The following is a 23652-nucleotide window of genomic DNA, read 5'->3' on the forward strand; positions in this document are numbered from 1 at the left end:
TTAAAAACTAAAAAAGATGCTTTATTATGCAAATATATTTAGTTGCCAATACCGCTAAAAAAAAACAAAGAACGTGTTCCCACCTAAGCTTAATTCTTATAATTCAGACTTATGCATGAGTCCAAAAGTGAAGAATTGAATTAACTGAATTTGGTTATAAAGGCATGCACACCTTCAGCAAGTTTTCTTCAGAAACCAGGACTCAAATTCTTGTTTTGTATAAGTGCTTACAAATGTCATTTTGAAAAACAAAGAATGTTAGAGAGGAAGTATAGTCTTGTGGTTATAGCACAGGACTGGGAATCAGAATTATTTCAGAATTCAAGTGCAACTTTGGACAAGTCATTTAATTCTTTGCCTGTTTTTCCCTATCTGAAACAATACTATATACCTGTTGCGAGGTTTATTTTTGGTAAATTAAAGAAGTGCAAAATAGTATTAATTCCAAACTTAAACTGATAATTGAGCTGTGTCTTTAAAGTTAATAGTATTTTTCATTGAAAATGTATAAATAAAGACAAATATAGAACCATAGATTATTTTAATGTACATATTACACCTAGTGCATTAGAATAGATGGTTAATATTTGTAATTTACTTTAAAACTCAAATTTTCAGAACACTCAAAAGAATTTATTCTCTTAAAATCCTCTTCTGCTCATTGTGGTAAGTTAAGTAACCAACCACAATGCTCTAATACATAAACATCTACACACTTTTAACATTCAGTAGTACAGTGTATAGTTTATATAGTGTTTTGCCAATTCTAAAACAACTAGCATCTAAAAAGTTTTTTAAATCCCTCTAGTTCTCAGCAGTTATCTATGTACTGTATTTTGGGGGGGCATACAATACATGCAAGTGTTTGAAAAGGTGTGTTTGTTTTGTCCAGATTTAGAAATGAATTAGTAGGCTAACAGCTAAGCAGTAGGTATTGCACATGTCCTAAAATGCCATGATTAAATATAGGCATGATTCCTTATACTTAAGATTATAATTCTATTAAAAATGTGCCATACACACTATTTGCATGAACATAGAACTACCATGTATCTTTTAAGAATCACGTTCATAGCAGAAGTGGTACCCCACTAATATTTTATGTGTGTGTGTTTCCAATGTGGACTGGTACTATTATATTTGCCCATTTATAAATAACAGGAATAAACAACCCAATTGATCCAATTATTGAAGCCAGAAGAAAAGTCCATAAAAACATTCGATCAAGCACCTGAGCTATAAATTTCCAGTCTTCAACAACCTAAAAAACAAACAAACAAGAATTGCTCAATATTCTAGAACATTTACAAATACAGGGCCAAATCCTATAGTCCTGATTCAGGCAGAAGTCCTATTGATATTGTGATGTCAATGGGACTTCTGCCTGAATAAGGACTGAAGAAGCTAGCACATAGTATAAATTTTTCTATTTTGCCAGTTCCATAAGCATTCAAGATCTTTCTATTGTTACACTTTGAGTTAGAGCAAAGTTGTCAAATTCATTTTGGGAAGAGGGCTGAATACTTTAGTTACAGCCAAAGAATCAGGGCCTAACTCTGCAAGGTGCTGAACACTTCCAACTTCCTGGGAGATGAAAGTATTCAACACCTCATTACTAGCATACTTCAATAGCAATATTCACAGTAGCAAAAATTCCACCTGTAGCAACTGTTAGCAGGATTGGACCCACAATGAGAAATCAAATTAGTTCTGTTTTTTCCCCCCACTTATTGAAAGATAAGTAAAATATTTACAAGTGATCCAGCTACTAGACCAAGGTCCTGATCCTGCAGGCACTGGGGCCTACCTAGGGGAAGCTCATTGTAGGATCAAGACCTTAGATTATGATTTTTTTCTCTTATTAGTGTTTTCCCTCACAATATATAGACTATATTTATAAATATATATTTAAAATCAAGATATTGCAACATTATGGCAAAGAATGCAAGTGATAAAAAGGAAATTGACCCAGAGCAACTGTTGTACCCCTAGCACACATTCAGGTATGCAGTTATTTGAATGTGTGATTGCTTGATGCATAAATACACCTGCACATTTTTTCCTTACAAATACCCCTTCACTTGTAGTTCAATGCAAAAAACATATGTTGGTGCAACATCACAGTTGAAAAATAATTCTCCACTCACTTATTCTAGTGTAAATCTAAATCAACAAAGTTACACCAGTGAAAGTGAGAGAAGAATCAGACACATAAAATTCAACATTGTGGGTCTGAGAGTAACAATATAGTAGACATAATACATATAGGAAATACTGTACATACAGAGATACTATATATAAAATGCATGAAGATAAGATACCAGTACAGCGCCTAGCACAATGGGCCTCTGGTCTCTGATTACATCTCCTAGGCACTACAGTAACACAAATAATAATAATACATTGTTCTGGTTTGGACTTAAGACTGCAAAATTAAGTTTAGTTCTATTTTTGCTGAACTACACATAAGATAGCTTTAATGTGTATTTTTTTAATTATAAAAATCAATTAAATTTAAAATGACAAAGATATCTTGTCATGTGTTAAAATTAAGAATACATACTCTCCAACAATAATGTGATAATGAAACAGTCCAGTAGCAACCCTACAGGCAAAATAAGATTTAGAATATTCATTCACTCTACTGTTGTAATTGACCAAACATCTTTAAGGGATTTATAATTATAAGAAAATATTTTCAGAAAGACCACAAAATGCTTAACTGTAAAAGGGAGCCAGACAGATTTTGATCACCATTGCAGAAAGTATACAGTACTCATATGGAGTCTATCAAAAATGTACTTGTTTACTGGAAGGCCTTTTTATCACTTCCCAAAAGCAGGACATCTTGAAACAAAGCTAGCATTTCTAGCTATTTCAGGAAATATTTGGTCACTGCTATACTAGATAAGAACAGAGACAGGTATTCTAAGCCATTGTTTAGATTTCTATTCTACTTTCTAATCTGAACAAATGAGTGCAACATCACCAATACACACACCTCGCGAACGTCATTCTCCTTCATGATATGTCTTGTAATGTATCGGATAGACTCTCGAGCTGCTTCCAAGGTGTTCCTAGATGATTCTGATCCACTGATATTGCTAGTTTCTTCTTTCTGAGCAAAGTATCTATCTACATGACTTCTCATGCAAAGTATCTTTGGAAGTTTATGAAGAAATATCTTGCGGACCCAAGGTGCCATAGCATTGTGAGTAGAAGAGGAACGATGATGAATATTAATAGCAAAGACAGTTATCACAATGGACAGTGTCACAAAAATCATAGTAAACACCAAATACTCTCCAATAAGTGGTATAACTTTAGAAGATGATGGTATAATCTCTTCAATAACAAGAAGAAAGACAGTCAAAGACACCAGTACCGAAGTGCAGAGAGAAATTTTTTCACCTTCATTTGAAGGGAGATAAAAGACAAGGACAGTTAAAAATGAAAGTCCTATACACGGAATAATGAGAAACAGTGTGTAAAAAAGAGGCAACCGTCTAATTACAAATGAATATGTAATAAATGGGTACCAGCAGCATCCATCAGTTCTCTTCCCTTTGCTCCCTGTTGCAGTTACTATTTCCCATTCTCCATTATCAAAGAAATCTCTCTTGTCAACATCATAATCTTCTAGAATAATATCAACCTGTGAGCCATCATAGGTCCAGGAACCAAATTTCATGGAGCAGTTTTGGAGGTCAAATGGAAAGAATGTAACATCTATAGTACAAGAACTTTTGTAGTTTGCTGGGGGAGTCCAAGAAACGGTCCCATCATATTTTACTACTGTTTTTGTAGATGTTCCTTCAAAACGACCATCTGCACTGAAAGGAAAAAATATGCACATGTGGCTATGTTATTACACACATTACAACCAGATGCTTTTAGTTAAGGTTTCCTATTAAGTGTCACCATTCCAAAGTGTCATTTCAGATGCTTATCACTCTCAGATTTTAACTTTAGAGTGGAAATTTTGCACTTTTGTCCTTAGATGAGGACTCCATTTTTTTAAGTTTAAGCTGATTAAGGAAAAGCAAACCATGAACAAACATTTTTCCCATAATAATAATATTTGTGCAACTTTTCTGAACAGCTCTAGTGCCTCAGAAGAGGGGGTCAAAACTTGACTTGTGATAGGAATCGCCCCTGCTTAACAGATGTGCTTATTGGTGGGCTGGTGAAAATCAATTTTACTTTAACTTAATTATGCATGCAAAAAAACAAACAATACATTTACCACTTCCAAACTTTTTTGTTTTATAAATACAATAACAGAGTTTTTTTAACTAAACAATCAACCAGTGTTCTACAGGCACTGTGTATGCAAATATAAGTTGAGCAGAAACTTTCATTCAAAATTCAGTCTCTCCAAGTTCTATTACCTCTCTGCATAGATGTATAAGAAAGGTGAGTAAAGTTTCATTTAGCATCTTTGTATATTGAGTACTATATATAGGAGGATGTATTTTGATGGCCTCAGCCTATTAGTTTGTATTCAGAACTGTGCACTCTGGTAGGACTCTGCAGGAGCCCTAGCATAAATGAATGCATGTTTGTGCAGGACAGTGTTGTACTTCTGACTAGCAAATCTTTTCATATGAAGGAATTTAATTATTTTTTTTAAAAAGTCCTAGAAAATTTCATAGAAAAAGGGAACGTTATTAAGATTGTAAAGCAAAGCACTCAGAAGTCTGGAAATGTCAAAAGTAAGGCAGTCCATGCATTTTTAATTCTGACACCTTATGAGCATGTATTATAATACAGTCTAATTATGGGATCACACACTATTTATCTGCAGAACCCATGCCTCATTCTATGTGGAGAGTGGATGGTCAATGTGGCAGGGGTAGATTTATTTTATAGAATAAGATTAAAATCTTACTTGTCATACAACACAATATCTGGAATCCAGATAGACTCTGATGGGACACGAATAGATGTTATTCCAGCGTAGTCTTCAGGTTTCCACCTTAATTTTACATCTATCCATTCCTATAAGTACATGACAAATGTTATAGTATCTTTAAAACTGACTTAAAATAGGCAATATATAGATAGTTTTTGGATGAAAAAGAAGTAGAAGGGATGTAAAAGAGAGATCAGACTTTTTGCTTCCACATCTCACATATTAAAATGAACATGGTGACCCAGTTAGTCATTATCTACCTGGTCCAATTTTTCTTTCTTCAATTTTAAGAGCCATTTAGTTCCACAGTACTTCTGTATGCAGTTTTTAAAAATATTAAAATCCTCTTTAACAATGTAGTCACATAAATTAAAGCAGTTACAAAATAAGGATGGGCAAACTTGAAAAAGTTTGGTTTGGATAAGCATCCAAAAGTTTGGAAGCTTATCTAAAGCTGATCTGAACTTTAGGGTCAGAAAAGAAGATCCTGCTGTCTCATGAGATTGCCAATGCTTTCTGGATCTGTCAGCACTAGAAATAATATAACTCCACCTTAACATTTTGGTACTTTTATTTCTGAACTAGAAAATGTAGAAGTGCAAGAAAAAATAGGATCTCAAAAGATTTACCATTTGGGTAGAGCTTTAAATGTCAGTTTAGGCCACTTATTTTAACTGAACCGGTTCATCTAGTTAAAGTACTGAACAGTGATAGTTGGGGAGGGCATAAGTGGATTTCACCAGACTTTCTTGCTATTCTGAAGTAGTAGCAGGTGATGGTAAGGGCAGGCTACTTCTTCAAAAACCAGTGCAAGGGAGTCCCACGTACTCCCCCACCACAGTCAACTATTTAATAGCTAATCTAAAAAGAAATGCTTGAGTATAAATAAGAGACAAGAAAGGTGAGGTAATATTTTTTACTGGACCAACTTCTGTTGGTGGAAGGTACAAACTTTTAACCTACATAGAGCTCTTCTTCTAGTCTGTAGAAGGAAAGAGTAGCTCTGTGTAGCTCAAAAGCTTATACTTTCCATCATCAGAAGATGGTCCAATAAAACATATTACCTCATCTACATTGTCTCGCTCATATCCTGGGACCAACACAATTGCAACAACACTGAAAACAACTAAGTATATATTGCAGTTTTTATGGGAAAGAGGAAAATTGAGAAAGTTCTACAAATATAATTTAGTAAACCGTGTGCTCACTGCACGTAGGGGGCCTAAACGTTTCTCAAAGTCAATAAAGGTGCAGGGAAGAGTTAGAGGACTGAAGATGGTAAGTGGGGTGAAAGGAGGAAACACTTTGTAACAATTTAAGGGTAACTCAGTGACAAATATATCTAAAGATAATAACTGCGTCAAAGTTTAGTTCTGGATTGTGATTATTATAACTTGAGGGCACTTCCTGCTTATGATCTAATACCTTTACCTAGGGCAGAATAAACCAACTAGGTGTTTATAGCAAGCACCTCCTCCTTGACCTCCAGATAGATTATTGGACATGAAATTAAAAGTCCTGAGCTTTGTTAATCAAAATAGGATAAAAAATATCTTAACAGTATAATTTTAAAATAACTTTTTAAAAGCAATTATACAAAGCTATACTAGCTTGTGCTTGTGACAGTTTCTGACTAAAAACTGGTTATAGGAATTTCAAAATATATGTCTGAATATATGTATCTTCATTTCATAAATGTATCTAAAATATGCCACTTTTATTAGAAATTTTCTTTTTTGAAAAAGATTTTAGATGTATTTTTTAATTATTTAACTGAATTTTGTGGCTATTACTTCTTTTGAGCATTATGATGTGCCTTTTGTGTTAAACATGCTATATAAAATAAAGGTTAATATAGTTTTTAGATGAAGATCCTATAAATATACAACCACCTAAAAAATCTGCTTACAACTTTACATTTTAGTCACTCAATGGACTCTTCAGTTGACATTTGCACATACCTGTTTCATCCAAACATTTGTTGTCATCAACTGATTTTTCTCATCCTATAAAAAATTTAAACAGCATGTTTTTATGGGAAACAATGATTTTACACTGCTTATTCACTGTAACCAACTGTGGTTTTGTTCAAAGGAGGCTCATTAAGTTGCAGTACAAATATATTAATTAAGAAGGATTCCATTTGAAAAGCCTGTTTGTCTATTTTTTCTAACTACTATTGTTACAGCCACCAACTAAGATTACAGTAACCAAAATAAGTTAATGAAAAAGTGATTTCCCCTCCTCACATCCAACATTGATTTACTTTGTATATTTTACAGCATTTCATGTATAGTACTACTGTTTCCCTGTAGAGTCATCAAGGAACAAAATGACTAATTGAAAATACTCTTTAAAACCATTATGGGAACAGAAAAAGCCTTACAGATTTTTTTTTCTGTTTAAATTCAGAATATACTTTTCAGAAGGTGCTCAATTAGGAAACATTTTTAAAATTAGTAAATTAAAAAATATCAAGTTGAAATCTTTAATGTTCTAAGCTATGCCATGCCAGTAGATTATCTCCTCTTTTATGGAACTGACATGTTCAAGGACATTATCTTTATTTCTTCTTTTTTTGTGCAATAACTTTTTTATATTTTATGTTTATAGAACCAACAAGAGAACAGATTGCTACAATTTAAAACTTTTTGTATTTATTCATTGAAATTAATTTTAAACAATAGAAAACCCAATAACTCTACATCTACTGACAAAGAGTCCTGTGGCACCTTATAGACTAACAGAAGTATTGGAGCATAAACTTTCGTGGGTGAATATGCATCTGACGAAGTGGGTATTCATCCATGAAAGCTTATGCTCCAATACTTCTGTTAGTCTATAAGGTGCCACAGGATTCTTTGTTGCTTTAAGATCCAGACTACCACGGCTACTCCTCTGATACTCTACATATACTAAAAGCTTTAGTTAACAAATTTTACAGAAAACAAAAATATGTCCAAGGGCCACTTATTTTCATCATTCTCTCTGTGGCCTCTAACAATTCTATTTTTCTTCCTTCATCTTCACTTCTCTGAGGCTCTCTCTTTCTGGGACTTCCCTCCTCATTGCACCCTTATCTATATATGCCTCCTTTTAAAATGTTTCATTTATTTTATATATATATATATATATATATATATATATAATATGCACAATTATTTAACAATAGAATATCAAGTTATTTTTCATAAACACTTCCCTATTCTAAAAGCTTTGCTCAGTTTGTAGTTTTAATATTGTTTACCATACATACCACATCCACTAACTGAGAGATCGCAAGACCAAACTTTATTTTTATTGTGTCATTCAAGCGTTGGACTGGGCGAACCCATTTTTGATAGTCTTGAAATAAGTGTTTAAACAAACGATCTTCACTTTTAGCAATAAAAGAAGGTTCTGATATACCTACACAACAAAAGAAATATGTTTAATATACACATATAGTGAAATACAATGTACTCATTTTCATGAACATTGGTACAACTTGATATTTAATTATGGTAGATCGATTCAGGTATGTACATGTAGAAATTTATTTCTCATCTAATCCCCTTTTTTGTCTGTGAGGGTGGTGGAGGTTAAGCCACCTAGGGTTAGCTTGATAAAATTCACTGATTTTATTATTCATTACTCTTGTTAGCACCATCATACTTTCCAAATCTGAAGCCCAAGAAGAGAGGACCCTTATCTCACCATCTATGAGTAACACTGGAAAAAGTGAGACATAGTCAAAAATTTCTTGTGCCATTTTTACAAATCATCCAGGTACCAGGTAACTGTAAAAATCCTACAGAGAGTGTTTTTTAAACTAGATAATGCCACTGAACTAACTACAGCTGCTTATTCATAATAGCGCAGTTTCAAACACCTCTTAACCATATTAAAAATGCCCTCCTCAAAATGGGCACCAATCAATTTAAGTCTCATCCTCCCACGGCACAAAGATAAAGAACAAGTCAGAAAGAAATGGCAGCATCCTTTATAGGTGGGGTGACTGACAGGGTTTGTTTTTTTGTTTTTTTTTTGCCTTCTTGCTTCAGCGGAGTAAGGTGGAAGGGATTCAGACAAAAGGAATACTTTCATCTACTGGTTAGAACAGCATCATATAAAACATTCACTAATGTGGTTGTATAAGTCCTACTCTACTGTACCTTGGGTGTAATTGTTTCAAATCTGAGCAAAATGAAAGACTATTTTGTATTTTTCTTCTTAACACGAGGTAAGGTCAAGTTTTAAAACTGTTCCTGTATTTCTTGGTTATTTAAGAACTCATGTTTACTAGGGATGTAAATATCGTTTAAAAGTTAACCATTTAAACTATTAAAAATATTTTGTTTAAATGGTTAACCAATTAAAGGGAGAGAGGCTGGGACCAATCTGGCTGGCGTGGCTAGGGCTGATCTGGCCGGCACGGCTCGGACTGGGGCCGATCCGGCTGGTGTGGCTGGGGTTGGCGGGCCGGCCTGCGCGGGGATTAACGGTTAAGGCAGGTTAACAGGTAAGACTAATGCTTACCGGTTAACCGGTTAACATTTTTCACCCCTAATGTTTACTTAATTAACTCATTTGGAATGCAGGAGTTGCAGCTGTTTGGAGTGGGAAAGGAACTACTGGCTTGAAAACAACCTAGCAATAACTTGGAAACACACCCAAACTCAAGGGAATTGGCAGCAGAAGGTAAATGCTGCCTGGCTCTGGCTCTGTCTTTTCCCCATCCCTCCCAACCACAAACTCCTATACCAGCATGGAAGGGCCAGGAAGAAATTCTTCTGACTCTGTCAATCTGTTTCTTCACTTCAGCAGGTGGGTACTGTAGTTTGAAGAATGCTTGATAGAGATCTTATAGATGTTTGTCTCTGTCTGAGGGATTGGAGCAAATGCCGTTGTATCTTACAGCTTGGCTGTAGACAATGGATCGTGTGATGTAGTCTGGATGAAAATACTTGAAATAAACTTCAGTGATACATGGCAGAGCATTAAAGGACCTTATGATGAACATATAGCAGCTATTGGATAGAGTCCAGCCCTGCTTCTGCTGGGAAGATAACTCAGAACTACTGTTCCAATTTTGGAAAACAATCCATCTCCAAAGTGGCCAGACCTGAAGAGAGTAGCCAAATTGGATACAAGGGCTAAAAGAGCTTATGAACACTTTCATAACAGATGTCACACAGAGAACTGCTGGGTCTAGAACCAGGTGACTGTGTTCATGTCGAATTGGATAGAGAAAAGGGATGGACAACTCTAGCTGTCATAAAGAAAAATAATTCAGCATCCAGATCATATTTGATCAAGACCAACAGTTGAGAGATCAATGGAAACAGCTGACATCTACAGTATGCTCCTCAAAGAGAACAATCAACAAAGCAAACTCTACAGATGGCAGATGCAGAACAAGACAATGATGATTCAAGGATTCTGGCCCGACCACAGCCAGTTGTTGCAACTAATGGCAAGCCAGATGATAAGTTGTTACGCATGTAGGTCGTGTAATTCGAAAACCAGTATGATTCAGAGACACTTAGCAGACATACATACTTCAAAGACAGCATGATAGCATACACATTGTAAATGGCAGGAATGTAGAACATAAAAGGGGAGGTGTAATAGACTGCTAAACTGTATTATACCATTCAGCCACTAGGCGGTGTTATGAGTTAAATACCTTATTTAAATGAACCTCAGCCATATCTGGCAGAGCATTAAAGGATCGTATGATGAACCCATGTGATGTGTATAAGCAAACTCTGTGATCAGTCCATATTAGGGTTGCCAACCCTCCAGGATTGTCCTGGAGTCTCCAGGAATTAAAGATTAATATTTAATTAAAGATTATGTCATGTGATGAAACCTCCAGGAATATGCCCAACCAAATTTGGCAACTCTAATCCATATCTGGTACATAAGTACATGACACCTATTCTGTAGAAAGAAGCTGTCAGTATCCACAGCTGTCAATCTCATGCTGATTTTTTTTTTAGTTAGGATATGAGTGTGCTACTAATTAAGGTATAATGTCTATAACTGGGATATTTCAATTCTCAGTGAAAAGATAATTTTCCTGCTTCTAGTTAAACTTGAAGCTATTTCTGAAGGATCTAATTGCTCAAGTGCCTAGTGATAATGTTGTTTCAATTGTTTATTATATCCAGTTTAGTTCAAAGCTGATCAAGACATTATTTAAAATCTCACCCACTGTCAACAACTCTGTACTAAGGAAGTGAGAAGCAAGATTATTTTCATCAGCTTTCTATTGCCACCACTTCAAATATTTGCAAACAAGAGTATGAATGAGCAAATTTTTCTGGTCACTGAGTAAAGTATCTGTTTGCCATTTCCTTTTTAACATTCATTTTCCAAATGCAATGGATGTTTGATGCTGTTCTAAGTTGTATAAATATACTTATAAAAGTACAAAAATATAAAGAAAAAACCTTTGCTGAATTTGAAGCACATATGGGTTGAGAACAGGGCATAACCCCAATTTTAAAAACAAGTCCATTGTAGGTCACCTTTAAAACTGATGCCTGGGATGACATATGGTCTGTTCCAATCACAAATGTAATCTGATTGCAAAAATTTTTTTGTTCAAGGTCAGGAGCCCTAAACTACTTTAGACTATATAACCACATAAACAGAAATTCTAAACAAAACTCATTGTCCCCACCTAATGAGGTCCTGGATGCTGAATTCCCCCCACATTCATGCCAAAATCAGAAGTATTTAATTAAAAACTGAAGGTAGATTGAAACTCAATCCTTCAATTTCTAAAAAAAAATCCCTTTCCAGTGAAAACTATAGGATTGTTTCAGAAAATCCTTGCTGCCCATCTTTTTATAAAAACATTTTTGCTTTTATTTTTATTTTTTTGGCAAGAGATCTTTGGTAATCCAGATACCATTTAACAGTAGATCATTAATTCCTTTTTCTGTAAAAACAAAGAGACAAACTAGAAACAAAACAACACAAACAAAAAATTCTATGCCATGAAATAACTACTCTAGGGAAAGCAGAAGAAGACTCAGAATGGTAATTTGTAATTTTTATAATATGTTCTAATGGAAAAAACCAATGTTGAGTGTGTGTGTTCCTGGACTATTGATACACTTGGAAGGCAGTGAAAAAAATCAGGCATTCCTACCATCCCCACAGTTATTCGGGCCTTACCTACACTAGAAAGGGTTTGCCAACCCTAGTGGAGAGATAGTTTATGGCCTGTAAGTCTTTTTATCCTATCTCCTAGAGCTGGAAGGGACCTTGAAAGGTCATTGAGTCCAGCCCCCTGCCTTCTCTAGCAGGACCAAGTACTGATTTTGCCCCAGATCCCTAAGTGGCGCCCTCAAGGATTGAACTCACAACCCTGGGTTTAGCAGGCCAATGCTCAAACCACTGCGCTATCCCTCCCCCCTGTCTTATGTCGCCCTAACTTTGTAAGCCTCTACACTAAAATGTTGCTCCCACCAATGTAACTCGCCCACTATGCCGACTTAATAATTACCTCTGCAAGAGACGTAGCACTTAGATCGACGTAGTTAGATCAATGCAGTGCCAGTGTAGACATTGTGTTATTTATGTCAAACTTTAATGGTCTCCAGGAAGTGTCGGACAGTGCCCCACCATGACTGCTCTGGTCACTGTTTTGAACTCCACTGCCTGGTGGCCAGGCACCAGAGATGTAAATATTGTTTTTAAAAGTTAACCATTTAAATAATTAAAATTATATCGTTTAACCAGTTAACCGCTGGGGCTGGTGTTGCTCCTGTCGGCCGATCGGCCGGCGCGGCTGGGGCTGCTCCCACCGGCCGGCCAGCACGGCTGGGGCTGAGATCCCACCGGCCGGCATGGCTGGGGTCACTCCAGCTGGCGCGGCTGGGGCTGTTCTAGCTGGCCCGTGCGGCTGAGGTCGCTCCGGCCAGCTGGTGCGGCTTGGGCTGGGGTTGCTCTGGCTGGTTGGCTGGCGGCCAGCTGGCATGGCTGGGATTAACATTTAGGATAGGTTAACCAATTAGACCAATGCTTACTAGTTAACCTGTTACTATTTTACATCCCTACCAAGCACACAAGTATATGCCCCTCTCCTCTAAATCACTGTGAATTTTTGAAATTCCATTTCTTGTTTGCTTGCTGTGGAGAGCTCACCTAGCAACTGCCCAGCTGACCGTGCTGGCTACATGCTGCAGATGTGCTCCTGCCTGACGTACATAGGAGGTGGTGGGTGACCTGAGTCTGTGAGAAGAGGCTGTGCAGGCACAGCTCCAATACAGCCATAGAAAGTTTAATATCTACAAGCAAATCGCTTGGGGCATGGGGGAGAAGGGCTACAAGAGGGACCTGCAGAAGTGCCACATGAAAGCCAAGGAGCTGCAGCAGGCAGAACAGAAGGCAATGGTGTCTGACAGTCGTTCTGGTGTGGAGCCACAGACTTGCCGCTTTTACAAAAAACTGCATGCCATCCTCAGCAGAGGCACCACGACCACCCCCAAAAGCCCCGTGGATACTTCAGAGGAGTCAGAGTCACAGACCCCAGAGTGAACAGTGAGGAGGAATTGTTGGATGAGGAAGAGCAGGAGGAGGAGTATGGGGGACAGGCGACCAGGGATTCAGTAGCACAGTGAGCCAGGACCTGTGTTTGACTCCAGAGCAGTTGAGCCAGTCCCTAGAGTCCAGCGCAGGCAAGTCTGATGCGGGGGAAAGAACCTCTGGTAAGTATGTAATTTGCTTTGATATTGCAGGGACATATCTGTTCGTTTAGTCCTTTTTAACCATGCTAGAAGAGGTAGTGAAATAGCAATTCTATTAGTTATCTGCTTCTCATTCCCCTGTAGAGTTAGGCAGAGATGGCCCTGCAAAACAGAACAGGGAGAGACATGCAGCAGGAGATGCTAGCACTTCTCAAGCGGCAAACAGACATGCTGGAGACTATTGTTGATCTTCAGGTTCAACAGACCTGTGCTCTCCTCCCTTTGCAGCCCATAGAGAGCTGCATTCCAGGATCTCCCTACATCCCTCATTCCCACATGGTATCTGGGGCTGCTGCACTACCCCTACCACTCCACTCCGGGGGAGAGTACAGACAGTAACAGACGCACATTGGTATATGTGTTTGTGAAATGAAAATGACTGTTCTTTCCCCTTCAAAGGTTCTATTCTCTGTATTTATAAAGTTTCATTCAATTATAAATATGTCTGTTAGCATGGGTTTGGAATAAAAGTCTATTTATGGAAACTTAGTTAATCTTTATTAGTTCATAACATATGCTGGCTGGGGCTGACATCATTCACAGATAATAGCAATAGGTGCATTGGCAATGTTATATGACTGCACACACAGCATTCATTACAAGGTTCATACCGGGATGCAAAAAAACAATGCCAGGCACAGCACACTACAGCAACACACATTACTGTGGCTCACAATTAAAATGGTCTTTCAAAGCCTCCCTGAACCCTATACCTCCACCTACCTGCTCAAAGTCAGCAGACAGCCATTCCACCTCTACCCCGGCAAAAACTTTTCCCCCTTTGCCTCACAGATATTATGAAGCACACAGCAGACAGCTATAACCATTGTGATATTTTTTTCACTGACAGCTGATCTTCTGAGTAGACAGTGCCAATGTCATTTTGCTTCTGCTGAGCCTGTGGTTGAAGCGCTCCTTGCTGCTGTCAAGGTGGCCAGTGTATAGCTTCATGAGTCACGGCAGTAATGGATAGGCTGGGTCTCCCAGGATCACTATTGGCATTTCAACATCTCCAGTGGTAATCCTCTGTTCTAGAAAGAAAGTCCCTGCTTGCAGCTTTCTGAACAGGCCTGTGTTCTTAAAGATGCGTCCCTGACCATCCCGCATTGATGTAGGTAAAACGTCCCCAGTGATCACCCAGCACTTTCAATACCATAGAAAATTAGCCCTTTCTATTGATGTACTCTGTGGCAAGGTGGTCTGATGCCAAAATAGGGATATGCGTGCCATCTATCACCCCACCACAGTTCAGGAACCCTATTGCTGCAAAACCATCCAGTATGTCCTGCATATTGCCCAGTCCTTCGTAGCAGGACTCCATTAATGGCCCTGCAAACTGCATCACAGCAACCCATACGGTGGATTTCCCAACTTCAAATTGATTCCCGACTGATTGATAGCAACCTGGCGTTGCAAGCTTCCACACAGCAATTGCCACTCACCTCTCCACTATCAGTGCAGTCTCATTTTGGTGTCACTGTGCTGGAGCAAGCTCTGCACACAGTTCCAGGAATGTGGCCGTGCGCATCCGAAAGTTCAGCAGCCTCCTCATCCCATACCTACATAATGATGCGATCCCACCAGTCAGTACTTGTTTCTCGGGCCCAGAACCAATGTTCTGCAGCTGCTCCGTGAATGCCAACAACCTTGAATTGTTTCTTTCCATATCCCACAGCAAGCTGATCTCCAAAGAATTGTCATGTTCCCCATGGCTACTCTGCAGATATTGCAGGATCACGTGCACTGTGCTTGCAACGCTCATCACAATAGTGTAGAACTGTGCATGCTTCTCAGAGAGATGGCGGATGCACGGGTTTGCAGGGGTTTTGAAAAAATGTGCAAAACATTATGGGATGCAGATAAAATTCTGGGATGGAGAAAACTACATCACGGAATATTGAAACCATGTTCCCAATCACCCCTGCATGACTCATTTGCCCCAATGAGGCATTGTAAACCCTTCCCAAAACACCCTGCGCTAGATGGTTGTGAGTTCCACAGTTGGATAACTACCCAGGGTGCACTGCTGTCTGCATGGATGCAAGCATTGCCAGTGAGGATGCGCACTGCGGACACAAGGAACATAGTGCAGACATGCAAAAGACATTTAATTACTGTAGCAGCTGTATGTTGACATAACTTAGGTTGACTTAATTTTGTAGTGTAGACTTGTTCTGAACCAGTAAGAGTGTTTTTGCCAACTAACAGATCCCTGAATGAAATAAGCTGTACCTGCAAAAGGACCTTTTCCCCAGTATAACTTTGTTTATACTGGACTTTTGCTGGTATGGCAATGTTGGTTGGGGGGTGATTTCCCCCCCCCCATGCCTAACTGATATAAAAGGGAAAAGGGTGCTACTATTTCTATTTTCCTTTTTTGGGATGGGATGCAGGGGGGAGGCTTTGTTTTTGTATCAGCCTCTGGCCAGTAAATGTCTTATGAGTACGAAGCTTCACCCTCTCTAGCTTCTGGAAAGGGAGAGCCTTCTGTTTCTTCTCCCACCATCAGAGCCTTCTAGCTATTGCGGGAGCAGAGTTATCCTCTATCCTAGCGAATAACTCCAGAGCCTACTTCTACTACTCCTTTTTCCCAGGCAGCAGCAGCAGAGTGAAATGGATGTACTTGACAGTTTCACACTGCCAACAGCAAAAGTTTGAATGGCAGCTGTGTGACTGACCAGATTTTTTTAGATTTGTTTCATCCTGGTGCTGCTTGGCAAAGTTATGAACATGAGCAGAAGAACAGAGCTGTGTTTGTGGAGTAAAGAAAGGAACACTTATGTTTTTTATGTTCACATTTAGAAGGTTATTATTGCAGTCAGAAAAGCAAGGAACTTTTAAATCAAAACTTCTGCAAAATATCTACTAATGGCTTGGCACCAGGGAAAGTTTACTACTTACCACTGGTTAGTGGATTTTGCAAGCCTTGCTGATAACCAGCATCTTCATAGTATATGGCCATGCTGCTTACAGAGAATGACTTGTATATAGATTGCCTATTCTTTCGCAGGCCCATGTCTGTTAGTCCTTAGATTAAGAGCTCCTCAGACCTTATACTGCCCCCCTTCTTGAATGCCTGTAATGTGCTTAGCGTATTGTGTGCACTACTGTAAATATTAAATGATAAACAATGTCTCAGCCTATGGCTTGCCAAGATGTTTATTGCTCCACCAATCTCCAGGGTCGCTGAATACCAGCAGCACTGCTGTGCATATGATAAAATGCACTGCCTTGCAGAGCCCTAGCAACATTCTTTTTTGGTTTAGCATTAGTTTCTTCCGCTCAGTGATAAGTTCAGTGGGGAGCAGAAGTGATGTCTACTTCCTACTAAACAGCTAAGGTAGATGAAGAAACCAAATGCCAGATGCTGGCTGGCTGGCAGCCTGGAAGTGGGAGGCAGAGCCACTGTGTGGCAATCCTGGCTTCACTGAAGTCAATCGGATAAGCCACTATCAGCCTAGGAACAGTATGGGGGAAAGGCATAATTCTTGCTGACCAGGGACCTGGCACTGAGGACAGAAGAAGGGACATGCAGAATGTTGGGGCAGTCTGCAACTAAACAACTGATGGGGAAATCTGGAAGGAAAAAAAACATCTGAAAGGGTGAAGGAGAGAGGAAAAGTAGGAAAAGCGTACAAACGAAGTAAAGTGGGAAGTGGAAGGAGAGAAAGGAAAAGCCATAATGAAGGATTTTAAGGTTAGAAACATTTTATTTATACAAGTTTCATTTATTCTGTACGCATCATGGAATTAAATTGACAATTTTGTAAATACTTATATAAATAAGGTACAGCCCTCAGGCTCCTGGCAAGTTGCCAGTACAGCCCTTGATGTTGTGCACTGGTACATCATCTGTCCACAGCAGAATTCTGCTCATGCCACTAGATTCCAATCTCAGATACACAGGTATGTATTGTCCCCATGGCTTGTACAAATCAGGTACTCTTCTTCAGTGTGCAAGAACAGTAGTAGATTTCAGAAGTTATGCAAGTATGTTTTCCATACATATTTGCCAGAATATCAAATTAAGGTTTTCATTTCTGGACAGAGTGGAACTATACAAGAGCTCCCATCCCAAATTTCTCTACAATCTACTGGAAGATTCAATTTTTTTATATTCTCAAAAGAAAGCAAAATCATTTAAAGGAGAATCATGATATAAGTAACCTGATAAATATAGGAAACTTTGTTGTACAATTGCAATGGATGCAGCTTCTCTCAAAATTCACTTCAGAAAACTAATTCTTATCCTTTAGGTTGAAATTCTTCTATATTACAAAACACTTCATTGATTTAAAGGCAATCATCTCATTTTGTTTTGCAACAAACAACTACAGTTTGTAAAACTGGGATACTCCAGGAAGAAAGTTACAACATGCACACTCACACATAGCTGCATTTTAATGAATAGAAAACTGAATTTTAATTTGCAAGGGTTTGGAAAACATAATAACCAAGTCACATGGAATTTAGTTCACCTACATCTGATAAGCTGTTTACTAAATAACTTGTAAAGGATTTCTCCCACACTTTTAATATACTATTCTAAAGCAATACTATAATATAGTTTACTGCCCCAATTCACCACATTTTTCAAACAATTAGTTAAATATCTACCACCAATTTCTATTTTTAGTAAATTACAATTTTATCGTAGTTAAAATGGCCAAGAGAGAAACAAATTCTCCCCTCGGATACACATAGACAGTTCTCACTGAAGACAAAGTTGCATGCTTGTACCCAAGGGCAAGATTTGGCTTCACAAAAGTACTTGACTATGACCTTTTTTAACAGCCCTATATAATTATTCTTTCTATTGTGATGAGATTCACTTAGTGAAAACATATCATTTTCCAAACTAGTATAATTCACAGTAACTTTTTAAAAAATCACTTTTAGCATGATAGTAACATAGGTAAGGATTTGTTACATTTCAAACTAAAATTCACATTTTTAATCCAGTTTAAATTTCACTATTTGCACTGTTCGTTTATTTTTTGCATCCCAGTTTAGAACGTGAAAATTAATTAAGTCAATTTCACTCTTGCTTCAAGTGAGTTTAACTTTCAGGCTTTTAATACTGCCATGAGTGAAATATTTATCTAAAACCAACGGTTTGGAAGACTCATACATTCCACTGCTCTTACATTCTGTGAAAGCAATATTTTACAACATTTGTATTTTGGGACAAGCTTGAGCTGACTGTACCCTTTCAAATTTGCATACTTTTATCAACACATTTTTGTTTTGTGGAGTGTTTTATACATTTAAACTGTACAAATCAAATCCTTACTTTGAGATTAGCCCCTGGGACTTCAACAGGGTTAACTCAATGAATAAGTCAAGCAAAATTTTATCATAAATCCATAAGAATGGTATTTCAACAATAAGAAATATTTGTCACGTACCATAAGAATTACTAAAATATATTGTTTGCCTCTGGCATATAGATAAACACACAAAGCAAATACATAACAAATCCATGACCATATCAGTTGTGAATAAATGCAATACACCTTACAGCGAACAAAACCAAAACAAAATAAAAAACCCTAAGGTCTGATATAATGACAACAATAGCATTCTTCATTATTTGGAGTAGTTGTACAACCACCTAATGAGACATTGTGGTCAGTATTTGTAAATACGTATGTGTGCGCCCAGAGAACTTTTGCTTGACAAGGGCAAAGAAAAACCTCTAAACAAGGTTGTTAGTGGGGTGTTTTTTCCCTCTCTTCTGTTAAATAAAGCTGTGTCTGTTTAATCATGGTCTCTCTAGATTACTTTCATTAAAAATCAAATAAAAAATTCCTCTGAGCTCTACCTCTGCACTGTCCCTAAGGATTGCAAAGCTAGTGCTCAAGCCTTGACTTGTCCTTCAAACCAGATTTAAAATGTTTGAGTCTGGTCTTTCAAAAAGTTGACATAGCATGCAAAATAAATAAAATGTGTTGCTATTTAAATCCCTGCAGGATTTTCCAAGCAAACTGTGTTTAACTCCAAAATCCGTTGTCACTTCTTGAACAGAGTTTGTACTGCCAGCTGTGCACCATGCTGCACCACTGTTATCTCACAAAGTCCCAAACTGAACTATTCAGAGATGTGGGATTAAAGGCAGGGGGCAATAAAGAGTGAGGAGAGAAGATGAGCTAAGAGAACGAGGAGCATAACCCTGATACCACCCCTTATAGGTTTCAGACTTTTATCCATCGGAAGCAAATTACCCCTGCACACAGCTTGTGTTATTTGAAACCCAGTGTTAAAAAGTATTATAATTCGTGATTCCCCATTGAGACCCCCGCCCAAACTCCACCACGATATCCTCTCCTACATCCCCCTTCTCCAAACCCCTCCACGACCCCCTCTCCTACCCCCCCCCCCAACCTCTCCACGACCCCCTCCCCTGCATCCCCCTTTCCTAAACCCCTCCACGACCCCCTCGCCTACATCCCCCTCCCCCAAACTCCACCACGATCCCCTTCCCCTGCATCCCCCTTCTCCAAACCCCTCCACGATCTCCAACATACCCGCTATACCCCTCCTCAGCCCCACTTCACCTTCCCTCCTAACATGCACTCGACTGCCCCCCCGACACCCCCAAAGCCCCCCCCCCCCCCCCCCAGGGGGGAGGGGGCAGCCGTGGTCCCTTTACCCGTGTAGGAGGTCCGGGCGCTGCCCCTGGCGGCGGTGGCTCTGCCGGCCGGACCGGGCACCCCGAGGAGGGGCACGAAGAGGCAGGTGAGGAGGAACAGGAGGCGGGTGCCGAGGGAGAGGACGCGGCGCGGCAGGATTGCCTGTTCCGCCATCGCTTAGCACAGCTCAGCGCAGCGCCGCCTGGGAGCCCGGAGAGCGCGCGGAGCCCCAGCCTCAGGCAGCTCCGCCTCACGCTCGGGGAAGGAGCATCTCCCCAGCGCGGCGAGGCTTCCCCGCTCTGCCCCGCGCCGGGAGGAGTGGGCGGGGCACGGAGCGAGACACCCCCACTTCGGGGCGCGCTGGAACCCGTTAGAGACTCGCTGTGTCCCTCCCAGCGGGGCGCGTGCTCTCCTCCTCTGAAGGGGGGGAGGGCTGCTCTCTTGCACTGAAGTGAGGGGGGGTGTCACAAAAGATACATGGGGGCGGTGCTTAAAGTGGGCTGAATAAAGTGGAGGGTCTATCTTGATCTGGAAGCTTTGTGCTTAATGTGCGCGCCTCAGCTTGATTATAGCCAGGTCTGCGAGCCCTGCCTGGAGGGGTCCCGGAATGGCCTTGGCACAGCAGGGGCATCACACCTGCTACTGCTGAGGTAATGAAGGGTTTGTTTCTCAGACCTCTCTTCCTTGCCCTGTGGCATGGGTGCAGCCCTGCTCCTCATGCAGCTTAAGAATGACCTGGTAGGCAGCTAACACTGGGCACAATGGGGTTGTCCGTGTTTGGACGCTGTGCTGCACATCTGTGGCCCATGGGCAGATGCTGTATGCCATGTGTATGAGCTTATGGCAGGCACGGCAGATGGCCTTATGTTTGGACACCATGCCAGACATGTACCATCCTGTTGCCCCCCATTCCTTGTTCTGCTATAGACTCTTACTGCCAACTCCAAAAGCTCAAAAATCATGAGTTAGACCCTCCAAAGCCATGAGACCTTTAAAAACATACTACTTTGAGTTTTGCTTTTTGGTTGTTTTTGATCTGTCTTCTGTTTTTTTAATTCCCCCTACCCCTCCAGTGTATGTGTGTGAGAATTAATGTGGCTGTCTCTCCCAGGTGTATTGATTTTGGGCCCCACTGCAGCAGCCAGCTGTCACTCTCACATCTGTCCATCTGCCTGCCCAGCAATTAATTCTGACCCCACAACACCAGATCAATCCTGTCTCCCCAGCCCCCATCAGTTCTGCCCCCCAAACAACCCACTAATTCTGTCCACACTTCTGATCCTCCTGCAACTCCAGTGGGTCCTCACTTTCCTCCCAGCCCTGAGTGGGGGCTTAGCAGTAAAACTAATTTTTAAATGCTGTTATTGATTTTTCCTATATCAATATAATATAAATACACTTTTTAAAAGATACATATGAAAACAGAAAATAGAAGCAACTGACATACTCAAACTAATATATTTCTGATTTGAGGTATTACCTGATAATACTTTTCAGTTTGTGGAGAGAAGGAGAGGAAAAAATAGGTTAAATGACTATAACACAATATTTATTAGCCACGATGTTTATTAGCCATTATGTTAAAAGTTGTTTTGGCTACTAGTGTAGGGTACATGTGTGTATCTGTTCTATTCTCAGAAAATGAAGAACATTTTCAACTCATATCATTTTTAGCAATTCTTTCTCTCCTTTTCAATATGTTTATTATATGTGTTAGGGATTTCATTGTTATACATATTGTCAGTGATCAAAACTATATTTTATATCAATTATTTGTTTTACAGAAGAGAACAGATCAGTGTGCCTATTTGTATACATCATAAAATTTGTGACACCATCCAAAATAATAAACAATACTTCATCATGTCAGACACTGGTTTACCTTAATGAAAATGAATACTTTAACACTTTTAAATTAAATTTTTCCTGTATGCTCTTTGTTTTAATATGCTGAATGTCATATTGAGATTATTCATGTCTGCAGTAGTCATAATGCAGTCAGCATAAGCCGTCCAAAGAGCGATTGCTTACATGGTAGTTTTTCTAGTGTAGTCCTCCAGTGGCCTGTTATATGGATTAGAATGCTCTGCAGTAAAAAATGACATTTCATACACTGGGAACATATATCTTCTTGTTTAGTATTGACAATCTCTTGCTTTACATACACTGAGTGATTGATTCTGCATTCATTGCACCCCAGAACTCCCATTAATTTTAGGTGTTCAAGATGTAGGATTTAATCCTTAGTTTGCAATTTGTAGTTTACATGAAGGATTCAACATAAGATTATAAAATTAGGCATTTTGGCCTAATGAGCATCATGAAAATATGTTCTGTTCTCATGTTTAATATTAAATTTGGAGCAAGCAATTTTCTGAGCACTCCAAAAATAAGTCAGCAACATTTCTATTGTTTATCACAAATTTAAGGTTCTGCCTGTGACTGGTCTATGACCACATTGCACTGTCTGTGTTCCTAAGTCAAATTTGCTTCTAAAGAGCTATATATATACTAACCTTATGTAGGAATTGCATGAAAGGTATTTTATTATGATAGTTTCTGGTTAAAGGTATTGGATGTAGTTTATTGACTTTCCAGGGCATAAAAGACAAATTATTTTTTCTTCATAACCATGAATTTGCTTGCAAATGGGTGCCATTTGGGTAAAATAGATGTTGCAAGATTGAAAAGGATTAAAGTCTAGGTACGTGCCCATCATTATGCTACAAATATCCAGGGTCATCTGGTCAGTGACAGATTTAGAGTTAGTGGGCCCCTGTGCACAGCTTCATTTTTGGGGGGCCCCCCTTGGGATCCAGCCAAGAAAAAAAACATTCTCTCTTATCTCCCCAGTTTTTCATTCTTTTTTTCTTCACCCTCCTCCTATAAGTAATGGGAAGTAAATGAAAATAAAGTGAGGTACATTGATTGGGACAGGGGGTTGGGGTGCAGGAGGGAGTGCGGAGGGCAGGCTCTAGGAGAAAGTTTGGGTGTTGGGTACGGGCTCTGGGCTGGGGTGGGGATTGGGGTGTAGGAGGAGGGTTAAGGGGTGTGGGCTCTGAGAGGAAGTTTGGGTGTGGGCTCTGGGCTGGGGCAGGGGTTGGAATGCTGGAGGAGGGCAGAGGAGTGGCCCTTAACTCGGGCAGCGCGGCTCCCAAAGCGACCGGCAAACACACCCCTCCAGCAGCTGCTCCTAGGTGGTGTGGGGAGGAGGGCAGGGGGTCTCTGCGTGCTGCTGCCCACAGGCGCCGCTCCTGCAGCTCCCATTGGCCGCAGTTCCTGGCCAATGGAAGCTGCAGAGTTGGCGCTTGGGGCAGGGGCAGTGCACGGAGACACATACCTCCAGGGGCCACAGGGACAT

The 23652-nt window shown here is 39.6% G+C and overlaps 1 protein-coding gene across 1 annotated transcript; it reads right to left on the reverse strand.

Moving 5' to 3' along the window:
• Positions 1-568: 568 nt before the first annotated feature.
• On the reverse strand, positions 569-20478 carry CHRNA5 (cholinergic receptor nicotinic alpha 5 subunit). Its single transcript, XM_034784958.1, has 6 exons — positions 20312-20478; positions 8172-8323; positions 6877-6921; positions 4892-5001; positions 3002-3833; positions 569-1261 (listed from the first exon to the last, which is right to left on the reverse strand). Exons 1-6 carry the CDS (start codon positions 20463-20465, stop codon positions 1100-1102), a joined length of 1455 nt encoding a protein of 484 aa, XP_034640849.1. The 5' UTR covers positions 20466-20478; the 3' UTR covers positions 569-1099.
• Positions 20479-23652: the final 3174 nt, after the last annotated feature.

This window comes from Trachemys scripta, chromosome 10 (assembly GCF_013100865.1).
Source record: "Trachemys scripta elegans isolate TJP31775 chromosome 10, CAS_Tse_1.0, whole genome shotgun sequence".
In the NCBI taxonomy this organism is placed as follows: domain Eukaryota; kingdom Metazoa; phylum Chordata; order Testudines; family Emydidae; genus Trachemys; species Trachemys scripta.

Bases quoted from the DNA above. Each gene is read 5' to 3' on its own strand.
- CHRNA5 (XM_034784958.1), bottom strand. From the start codon at position 20,465: ATGGCGGAACAGGCAATCCTGCCGCGCCGCGTCCTCTCCCTCGGCACC. The intron at 8,324-20,311 runs GTAAAGGGACCA...TTTGTTGTGTAG, and splicing joins CGCCCGGACCTCCTACACGG to GTATATCAGAACCTTCTTTT. The intron at 1,262-3,001 runs GTGTGTGTATTG...TTTGTTTTTTAG, and splicing joins AGGAGAATGACGTTCGCGAG to GTTGTTGAAGACTGGAAATT.